The 11,606-nt window shown below is 37.4% G+C and overlaps 1 protein-coding gene across 1 annotated transcript in view; it reads right to left on the minus strand.

Moving 5' to 3' along the window:
- ZNF566 (zinc finger protein 566) overlaps window positions 1-11,606 on the minus strand; it is an 85,279-nt gene that overhangs the window by 67,388 nt on the left and 6,285 nt on the right. Inside the window, exons 2-4 of the mRNA XM_012651496.1 lie at window positions 7,910-7,977; window positions 4,976-5,102; window positions 4,557-4,652 (exon numbers count right to left, since the gene is read on the minus strand). Coding sequence (XP_012506950.1) covers window positions 4,557-4,652; window positions 4,976-5,102; window positions 7,910-7,918 — 232 coding nt within the window. The 5' untranslated portion in view covers window positions 7,919-7,977. The remainder of the gene's footprint in view (window positions 1-4,556; window positions 4,653-4,975; window positions 5,103-7,909; window positions 7,978-11,606) is intronic.

Raw genomic sequence — 11,606 nt, forward strand, 5'->3', positions numbered from 1 at the left:
TTTCTATATATTTTTAGTTGTCCAATTAATTTCTTTCTATTTTTAGTAGAGACGGGGTCTTGCTCTTGCTCAGGCTGGTTTCGAACTCCTGAGCTCAAACGATCCGCCCGCCTCGGCCTCCCAGAGTGCTAGGATTACAGGTGTGAGCCACAAATATTTTTATAATAGCTGATTTAAAGTCATTATATGATAATTCCAACATGAGTCATCTTTATTTTGGTGCTGTTGATTTTCTTTTACACGAGTTGAAATTTTCCTCATTCTTCATAAGCTTCATAAGTGATTTGGGGCTGTATCCTGGACATTTTGAGTATTATTCTGTAAGACTCTGGGTCTTGTTTAAATCCTATGGAATTGTTGATACTTTTGTTTCACCAGTATTGACCCTGTTGAGTTCAGTCTGCATGTTCCAATGAACCTTCTGTGGATTATGATTCCAACGTTAATTTAAGTTTCAAAGTCTTTGCAGTGTTATTTGGATCTGCATGTGCACCACCCAATAGCCAGTCTGAAATTTGGATAGTGGTCTATCTCTAAGTTCAGTTCTCAAAGTCTTTGATAAGCTGTTTAGGGTCAGATCCACATATACTTGGGTCAAGAGTGAGCCTAGGAGTTCATAAACACTTCATGGAGTTGCTTTCTTGAGCTTGTTCCTTTCTGTAATCTTCTTGATACGTTCTGATTCTCTGGGGCTTCCCTAATTCAGTCCTCCAGTCACAAAGCTGGAGCTTTAGCTACCTCCCCCTGCCATGTACTTTCTATGTACTGTCTGGCAGCAGGAAACAGGGGAAAAAAAAATAATGGGTGTTCACTCCACAGTTCCTCTTATGGGAAAGAAAGGGTCCTATACCTCATAATTTTATGCACCCGCAAGCCCCATTGCTTTCACTATTGCTGCTGTTGTGGGACTGTCTGGAGGCTGAGCCATGAGAAAATAAAACAAAACAAAACAAAACAAAACAAAAATTTATATATACACCCACATGCAAGAGATTGCCCCAATCTCTCTGGGTGTTAAGAAACCCATTTCCTGCTCCTAGAGCCAAAACTAGAAGGCTTCTCCTGGAATTCTCTTGGTTTACACATCCTATGCAATGAACAAGTCAACTGCATTTGTATACTCACAAACACATATAACAAATAATAGAAAATACCTAGAAATAAAATATCAAAAGAATATGTATGACCTTTTGGGGATAAATTTATAAAAATGTACTGAAAGACAATGAAGAAGGTCTAAGTAAATGGAGAAAACCCTATGATCATGGATAACATGATTTACTATAATAAAGATATCAGTTACTACAAAAATGATCTATGATTACAATGCAGTTCATCAAGAAATCAATTGTTGGCCGGGCGTGGTGGCTCACGCCTGTAATCCTAGCACTTTGGGAGGCCAAGGTGGGTGGATTGTTTGAGCTCAGGAGTTCGAGACCAGCCTGAGCAAGAGCGAGACCAGCCTGAGCAAGAGCGAGACCCTGTCTCTACTAAAAATAGAAAAAAATTAATCGGACAACTAAAAATATATAGAAAAAAATTAGCCAGGCATGGTGGCGCATGCCTGTAGTCCCAGCTACTGGGGAGGCTGAGGCAGTAGGATCGCTTGAGCCCAGGAGTTTGAGGTTGCTGTGAGCTAGGATGACGCCATGGCACTCTAGCCCAGGCAACAAAGTGAGACTCTGTCTAAAAAAAAAAAAAGAAAAAAAAAGAAATCAATTGTTATCTAGTAAATTGTAAAATCTACTAGGGGTGATAACTCCATTAAGGTGTATAAGGGAGAGTACATCCAGGAGAGAACATCCATGTCTTTTAGAATTATATGTTGAGGTTATGCAAGGGTGAAATGACATGAGGTCTTAAATTCATATGAAAATATCTCAGCAACAATACTAATAGATGAAGCAATGTATTCTTGAAAATTTTTGCAATAAAAAACATTGTATGACTTGTCAAAGAGATGAGCAAAAACATTAAAAAAAAATTAATCATTCCTAAAAAGTATAACAAATGACTACTACCAAACATTGTATGTGAAAGCTTCAAAAATATCTTGCTGCTGAGAATCTACCCTAAACAAATATGGAAAAGTCTTTATGTATAAAGTTGCGTACCAGAAGGGTGCTTTTACAAATAAGTACTGGAAAGCAGCCTAAAGATGTAAGTATAAATACTTGAACTGTACTAAAAGAATAAAAAAGAATTATATGAGAAAATGCATATAGAAACTATTATATACCCTATCTAATCTTCACAGTCAGCTCTTCACGGTACTTTGCCTCCTATGAGTTTGCCTTCTATCTCACCGTCTGCTCAACCTACATTTCTTTGCCAAACCTTCCTCATTCGGTAGACCTCTGGACACTGGGGTGCTTCAGGGTCCTTTCCTTTTTTATGTATATTCATGCCCTTGGTTATCTCATGCAATCACAAGGTTCTGTATTAAAGGCCCTGTCAATTATTCACCAGTCCTCATCTAACCTCTCAGTTCCAGACTTATATAATGAACTGTCTACGTGGCATCTACTCTGTGTCCAGTTTAGCATCTCAAACTTAACACACGCAAACCTGCCCTTGATTTTGCAACCCCTAAGCCTACTCTTTTCCTATCTAAGTAATCACAAAGCCTATTCTTCCATGGGCTTTCTCCAAAATGCAAGATTCTTTTTCTATTATACTCTAAAACTAAATCCTGCCAGCTCTTCCTTGAAAAAATGGTTCCAAATCCCACCACTTCCTTCCACTGTCACTGATAACATTTAAATGGTCCTCAAGCCACCATTGTTACCTCAGGCAGACTACTACAAAAGGCTGCTAAAGGGCTTCTCTGCTTCCAACCTCACCTCCTACAAGGCAGCTAGGGTGATCCTTCTAAAACATAAGTTGGATCCCCGCACCCCTATGTTCACAGCCTTCTCATGATTTATCACGGCCTGTGTGGCAGTACATAAACTGATCCATTCTTCCCCACTCTCGTCTCTTTGATCTCATCACCTACCCACATACCCCTCTGCTCTCACTTTGCTCCAGTCACTGGCCTCCCGGGCTGCTGCTCAAACAAAGCCAATGTACACTTGCCTCAGGGCCCTTGAATGTTTGGCTTCCCCTATCTGGAGCTCTGTCTTCTTCCCATAACCACACACAATGACTTACTACTGTACTTCTTCAGGTCTCCGCCCAAATGTTGCCTCATCAGAAAAAATTTTTCCTACCACTTCACATAAAACAGCACCCTCTATTACCTTTCTCCACTTTTTCTTTTTAGCATTTACTATTAATATTATCTGATATATTATGTATTCATTTATTTTCAATCTCCCCCCCCCCCCCCCCCCCCCCCCCCCCCCCCCCGCACTGGGGCGGGGGTGGGGTGTTAAGCTCTGGGAAGAGAGATTTTACATGTTCTATTCATTACTATAAGCTCAACGTTGAAAGTAGTGCTAAGCATACAATAGAGGCTCTTCCTTTATACCAACTCTATCTTTGCCAGCTCTTAACTTCTCCATAGAGACACAGGCCCTTTATTTCTAACTCTATCTAAAGCAAATGACATGCATGCCCAAATATCCCCCTATAACTTTTACATGGATTAACTCCTCTTCTGTATCTTTAGCCCCCACTTTCTGCTAAGCTTCCTATTTTAACTTCTCTTATGGTGGTACTACTTTGTAGGAGTTATTTATAGACATGTTCTAGTACTCCTACTAGGTGATAAATTCTGAAATTGCTTATTTCTTTTTTTTTTTTTTTTTTTGAGACAGGGTCTTACTCTATAGCCCAGGCTGGAGTGAAGTGGTGTGATCATAGCTCAATGCAACCTCCAATTTCTGGGCTTAAGTGATCCTCCTGGCTCAGCCTCCCAAGTAGCTAGGATGACAGGCACATGCTACCATGCCCAGCTAACTTTTTAAAATATTTTTTGTAGAGATGGGGTCTTACTATGTTGCCCAGGCTGATCTTCAATTCCTGGCCTCAAGCGATCCTCCCACCTCAGCCTCCCAAAGTGCTAAAGTGCTGGGATTACAGGCATGAGCCACTGCACCCAGCCTGCTTATTCATTTTAATCTCTGTGGCACTTGAGTATCTCACATGTTAGAAAATCAGTAAATACTGGTAAAAAGTATGAATGAATCAATGAGCGTATAAACTCCTACATCTAAAAATACCTAGTTAAAAAAAATAAGTCTTTGGCAATCTAGAAAAAAATATATTTCAGGAGATAGTGATGCTTTTACAAAACTAAATACAAAAGAAGATGAGAAGCTGGGAAGGAAATGGACCCGAAATATGGATAGAAAGTAATATTAAATATTATTAGAGAGGATGGAGGATGGCACCAGCTAGTTAGAGTTGAGAGAAATACAAGAGGACAAAAGCAGGCAAAGTAGTGTGTTAGGTAAAGGGAAAAGGTAGGATCATTTGAAAGCTCATGCTGAAAAAAATCTTATGTTTGCACAACAGGCCTAAAGCTTTTGAGGGGAGCTTCCCGAATAGCATCTCAAAGATGCAGTTTCTACACTGATGAATTGGGTCGGTATCTGCTGTGCCTCACTTACCTGGCCACTGGCCTCTTGTCGGCTCTCTGGGAACCAACCAGGGCTCCTTCCCTTGCTCCAAGTAGGAGATCACACTTGGTTTAGAAATAGAATGTCCTGCTTACAAAAGAAATAATGAGACAAATTTATAATGAAGATGTCCCAGAATTTAAATCCAGTTCCTTCATTGCAAAGAAAGACATGACATTACAGAAAGAGTCAAAGAAAGGGACGACAGACTTTAAACATAAGAGAAGACTTGAAACATGCCCCATAATTCAATACAGCTTCCTTTTTCTAACTCTACAATATTCAGAACATTCATGTGAGAACAGGATGTAGAAATCCAACTGGTTTCTGAAAGGTAGGTGAGCATTTCGCATTGGGGAAGCAGGCCTTCCAAAAGCAGACCCTGAATTATTACGGACAGATGTCCTTACCCATTGAAACCAGGTTGCTGTAATTCTCCAACATCACATCTCTGTATAAATCTCTCTGATCATCATTCAGGCATTCCCACTCCTCCTGAGAGAAGTCTATGGACACATCACTGAACATCACTGACTCCTGGAACAACAACCATGTACATGACTTGATTAATGAAAAGAAATGTTACAGTGAAGGAAAGAGAGAAGAAAAAAATTAAGGTAGAGGAAGTGAAATATAATGAGCACATGAATGTCTGGGACACAAGTGGAGGATCGTATACAAATAAGCACAACTGAATCACTGTGCTTCCGTGTGATTCTCTTTCCTCCAGACGAAACTACCTGAGTATAGTGGGATACTTCCATTATTCGAACAAGGCTCGGAAGGTATAAAATTCAGCTAAGAGGAGTTTCCTAATTAAATGAAATTATATATGCAATGCCTAGCATAATACTTGTCATACAATAAATCAACAATACATGTGATCTTCTTTCTCCTTCCCCTTTTCCCAAATAGCTAAGAGTGAAATTTCAGAATAAGGGATAAAGACAAGATATTAAAAGCATCCAGAGAGGAGAGAAGGTCACTTAAAAGGCATCAAGAATCAGAAAGGCAATGGAATTCTCAAGAACATCTCCAAAACCAAGAATCGATAAGAACAATTCTAAAATATTCTGATGGAGAAAATAAATTCTGACCTAGAATTGCATAACCAAACTATCATTCTGTTGTGAGTATAGAAAATAGACATCCAAGGACTCATGTCAATTTCTTAGGAAACTACTGGAGGATGTGCTCCACAAAAATGAGGGAGTAAATCAGAAAAGACAGTGACACAGGATTAAGGAAACAGGTAATGTACACAGGAGAGTTGTGAAAGAAAATCCAGGAAAAACAGGAAAAGAGAAATCTCTGGAAAACTGTGCAGCAGGCCTAGAGAGTAACCAGACCAGATGAGAGCAAGGAGACAAAGGGAATAGGGAGGAAAGTCTCTATGTTTAAAAGGAACTGATGTGTTTGACCACACAAAAAACTTACTGATTGGCATGTGGCAGTGATACTGGAGATTTTGAATTTAAATACATGAACAACTAAGCAAATGAGGGAAAAAAGGCAATTAACCCTCAGAAAATGAAAGGTTATATAGAATAAAGCCATGAGTTGGCTTGGCAGAGAATGATATATGCAGCCATAATAATGTGTACACTATTGATTTAACCAAAAATGGTGATATAATTAATAGCAAAGTCAGGAAAAATGGAAAGTGCAACATGGGAATACAATGTTCCTTTTCACTTTGCAGTAAATCAAGAGATGAGTAAAACAGATTCATCAAAAAATAGTAATTAAGAAACCATATGCAAGAGTTGAGAGCATTGGCCTTTTGGTAGTAGGACTGGTGACGGGGCAAGACTGGAATCATACTACTTTCCTTGCAGACATGTGTAAAATGACTTTTAAAAATATTGTATTTTAGAAAATTAAATTTGCATATAATTTAAGACTGATCATTCTCATGCCCCACTATTAATATAATAATTATTCCTTGTTACAACAAATGCTTTTCACAAGCACATTTTTGTTTCTCACTGAATAATATTCTATTGTGAGCATATACATGGCAACTTTTCTTTTCTTTTCTTTTTTAGAGACAGAGTTTTGCTCTATCACCCAGGCTAGCATAACTCACTGCAGCCTTGAATTCCTGGGCTCAAGTGATCCTCCTGCTTCAGCCTCCTAAGTAGCTGGGACCACAGGCATGCACCACCATGCCTGGCTAATTTTTAAAAAAATTTTTTAGAGATAAGGTCTCACTATGTTGCCTAGGCTGGTTTCAAACTCCTGGTCTTAAGTGATCCTTTTGCCTCTGTCTCTGGAGTCACTAGGATTACAGGTGTGAACCACTGTATCCAGTTCCGCAACTTTTCTTTTGCCTTTAGACATTTAGGCTGGAGGTGATCTTTAAAGACCCAACCGTTGGCCCAATCACATTTATGACTACCCATTGCCCAGCTGTAAATTCCCCTTGTAATTGAGCTACAGAAAATTGATGGAAGATGATCCAGATTCACACACTGGCATCACTGATGTCACTTTTTCATGGATGCTTAGTGGGGTACCAGAGCTTTGTACCAACCACTAGTCATACTCTTAAACCTAAAAGGCTCATAAATCAGGAGATCTTTCCACGTACTAAGACTGAAATCGAACAAAACCATCACCCATAAATTCTTATTGAAAAACCCAGGTCTGTGGAGCTAATCAGGGCTTTTCCATGTGAGGTTTCCCTAATTACTCATTTCTATTCCATTAAATCACTGTCCAAGAAAATTAGATTCACTAATTCAATGTGAGGAACACATTTCTGTCCTATCATGATTTCTGGCAGAAGTCTGAGATGGGAGATGCTGAAGGACTTAGTAAATGAGTATGTAAATATTGTTTAAAAAAAGGCAAAACTGGAGAGGGCACTGGGTTATGTAGCAGGAAACGAGGGTCAAGTTCCTGAAGGAGGACCCTGTAAAAAAAATTATTCCAAACGTGGTCTGGGTCAGATCATTTTTATATTATATAATGTATAGTCTCTTTATGGGAAGAAGATAAGCAATCTTCTGAAGGATTTTAATCTGATTAAAACTTCTTCAGAGAAACTTGCTATCTAACCACTTGGCTGACTAATAGTTAACTGTAAGTTAAAAGTGTAAAATTTCTAACAATGATCATTTAACTACTTCTTTTTTCTATTAATTGGCCTATTAGAGAACTTTTCCTTTACAGCAAGGGTAAGAAACTTTAGCATTGCTTATAATAACTAAACTGTCTGAAAGGTTTATTTTTTCATTTTGTTTTTTAACACCAAAAAGCACCATGATGAGGAAAGCAAATGTTAACATGCACTAGGGGTAAAAATGACTCTATTTGAGCAAAAGCAAACAGTATCTCACCTGAGCCATAGCTTTGAGATTTGTAGAAAAGGACCTTCTCTGGGCTCTTCTTTTGGAAAAGGGTAGAGCTGAGAGAGGCAAAAGAAGATACATGAGACCCCACATGCCTCACAGCTCCCAGAACGATCATTTCCCCTCTGTTCAGGCCATGCAAACACTTGAGGGGTATCAGTGAGAAGAATGGGCAAATGTCTCATAATCCCCAGCTCCAAAGATGCCAGGTTTTGACTGGAGCAGGATGGATTTGGTTAACCCAATATGGCTTGGAGAACATAAATTTGTATACACACACACAAACAAAGATATAAAATTTTTTACTCAAATAATAGCATATTATACACACTGTTGTAAACATTGCTATTTTTATCTATTATTAATATATCTTAGAATGAATCCCAGCTAAGATATATTGTGCTACATGATTGTCTTAATAGCTACACTGTATTCCATTAAATGGATGTACCTTCATTTATTCAACTAATCTGAGGCCAATGATCATTTGAGTTGTTTCTAGTCTTTCACTGTAACAAACAATGCTGTAATAAATATCCTTGTACATACATTATATTACCTATTTATAAATTCTGAATGATTAATTCCTAAAAGTATAATTGCTCAAAAATTGTATGCATTGTAAGTTTGGATATACCTTTGTAAAAGCAGTTTTCAATGTGCTTGGACTGTACAATCAGCTCCCAAGTGCTGACCAAGAAACACCTATCCTGCCTAGTTTGAGAAAAATTTTGAGTTTAACAGGTTTTGGCTTAAGATAACTGAAATTCAGAAAACCAAACAAAATAATAATATTGGAACCTTAGGAAGATACTAAAATTAGTGTAACGGTAACAATAAGAAAGAATAAAAAAGCATAGAAATAATGTTGAAATGGACTAAACTCACATCTCTGATACTTTAGAATAGCTTTTGACCATAAGGCTAGTAATAAAACTTGTAACAATTATATGTATTCTTTATAAACATCTTCACTTTAAGATGTTTAAAGTGTCCAAAAGAATAGGTTATACTAAACAACTAACAGAAATCTAAATTGTTTAAGGAAAGTAACTGAATTAGTGATCGACGTTTAAATGTTTAAGAAAATTCTGGTTTTTTATTAGATATAAGAACTTATAAACTGAACATTATACAAACTATAAAGAGCAGTGAACATTTTTCTGTATGCACAAAGCTCCTTGATCATCAAACAATTTATCGATTATTTCATGTAAAACTGACTACACAGCAAGCAGCACCATGCTACCAATCCTCCAATGGCTTCCTCTACTCTTAGACATTCATTACATTTCCCTGGCAGTATACATATTCCAGGAAATGAAAACCGAAGTAATAAAAAAAGGCCTCTTCTTTAAAACCTAAGTGCACTCATTAATATTATTACTACTACATATTAAGTTCTTAGTATTCTTTTTATCAACCAAACAGCCTATCACACATAATAGCCAGGCATTATGCTAGATACTAAAAAATCAAAAATAATCCAGAAAGACTTGGAAACAGTTCCTTCTACACTCCTCACTTTAAGCTCCCCCTCTGAGTGTCTCCTCCTGGCTTTCCCCTGGTTAAAGGGATGTCCTCAAGTGCTGTACCTTCCAAGCAGAAGGGCATGAAACATTCTCACTTCAATAGCTCCGTATTAGGCCTGTTGCATTCCTAACACTCCTCCTCTTTTCCCCTGGAGGGCAAACTCCCAGGCTGAATTCTTGCATCTAGGGGATTTGCTCCTTTCTTTATTAAATTCAGCCCTCATTAATGTAAAAATGTCTTAGCAAATGAGAAACAGAACTTCCTCAACTGGATAAATAGTATCTATGAAATACCTACTGTTGGGAGACAGTCCACCATACGTCTCTCACACTCTTACACATCTTGCTGGATGTGCCAAGAAAGTAAGGCTCTAACTACTCTTTACCTGGGTCATTTTTCCTAATTACTTATGCAGCTGATAACCTTGGGAGGTACGATAACATCTCTTCTGCATAAACAGTGGCTTGCTTACTGCTTTCTATAAAAGCAATGGATTCTCTAGGCTCAGTGTTCCTCAGTGGCTATGAAATCCACTGCATGACTAACATCCATATGGGCCCTCATGTTGTCCCCGTGGGAGGTGGGGGAAAGAGGAACTGATAAAAACTCATGCCCATGCTGTTTGCTGTGCCATGAGTAATAAAGTCTTTGTCTCTGATCCAAGAGTCTCATGTTTCCTGCCAGCATTTGTGAAATAGCCTAATTTATTAGCTTGTAAGTAGGAAAAAAATCAAATACTACAGCTAATATTATATTTAATGCTGAAACACTGAAAACTTTCTTTCTGAATTCAGAAAAAAAAGAATAATGTGTATTATTTCTTATAAAATGCATAAGATTGGAAAGGAATAAAAGGTATAAAGACTGGAAAGGAAGAAATAAAACTGTGGTTATTCACAGATGATAAGCTATACAGACAGAAAATACTAAATAATCTATAAATTCTTATAATTAGCAAGTGAAGTAAACAAGGTGGTCTGATAGAGGGACAATATACAAAAATCAATTGTACTTCTAGCAACAAAACACTGGAAAATAAAAAGCTTTAAATACTATTTAAAGGTTCAACAATAAACATCAAATGCCCAGGTATAAGTCTAACAAAAGATGTACACTGCAAATTGGTGAGAGAAATTAAAAGATCTTAACAAATGTAGAGATATACCTGGAAGTTTCAATATTGATGTGAATTCTCCCAAAATTAACACATAGATTTATAAACAAAATCTCAGCAATGATTTTTTGGGGGAGGGGGTAGAAATTAACAGGTTGATTCTAACATTTACAGAGAAATTGAAAGAGCTTACTATAGCCAAGCTAGTCTTGAAGAAGAAGAAAACAAGTTGGAGGACTAAATACAGCAAATTTCAAGACAGTAGTACTGATGAAAAGAGAAATAAATAAAACTGAACAGAATAGAGAGTCCAGAAAGAGAACCACATCACCTGATTTATGACAAAACTTCCCTGCAATTTAGATGGGCAAGGATGGTCTTTTCAATAAACAGCGCTGGAACAACTGGGTACCCAACTGGGGAAAAAAATTAACCTTTACCCCTACTTCTTGCCATACATAAAAATTAATTGAAAATTTACAGGCTTAAATGTAAATGCTAAAGTCAAAAAGCTTCTAAAAGAAAACATAGGTAAATATCTTCAAGACCTTGGCGGATACAAAAAAAGCACTAATCTTTACCCCTACTTCTTGCCATACATAAAAATTAATTGAAAATTTACAGGCTTAAATGTAAACGCTAAAGTCAAAAAGCTTCTAAAAGAAAACATAGGTAAATATCTTCAAGACCTTGGCGGATACAAAAAAAGCACTAATCATAAAAGATAAAAGATTAAATAAATACCTGCTGGAAAAAATGGGAACAGATATAAACAGGCAATCTTTAAAAAGACTTAAAAATCTTCAAGCATAATCGTAATTCAAGAAATAAGAAAACAACACTAAGGTACTATTTCTCATGTATTAGTTTGGTGAAAACTAAAAAGCATGATGACATATTCTGTTGATGGGCTGTGGGAGGAAACAGGCATGCTCATACGTTACAAGTGGGAATGAAAACTAGTACAAAAGTTCTAGAGGGGAATTTGGCAACACTTAACAAAACTATCTAGCACTTACCTTTTGACCCAGCAATCTC

The sequence above is a fragment of the Propithecus coquereli genome, unplaced genomic scaffold, assembly GCF_000956105.1.
Source record: "Propithecus coquereli isolate 6110/MARCELLA unplaced genomic scaffold, Pcoq_1.0 Scaffold358, whole genome shotgun sequence".
Classification (NCBI taxonomy): domain Eukaryota; kingdom Metazoa; phylum Chordata; class Mammalia; order Primates; family Indriidae; genus Propithecus; species Propithecus coquereli.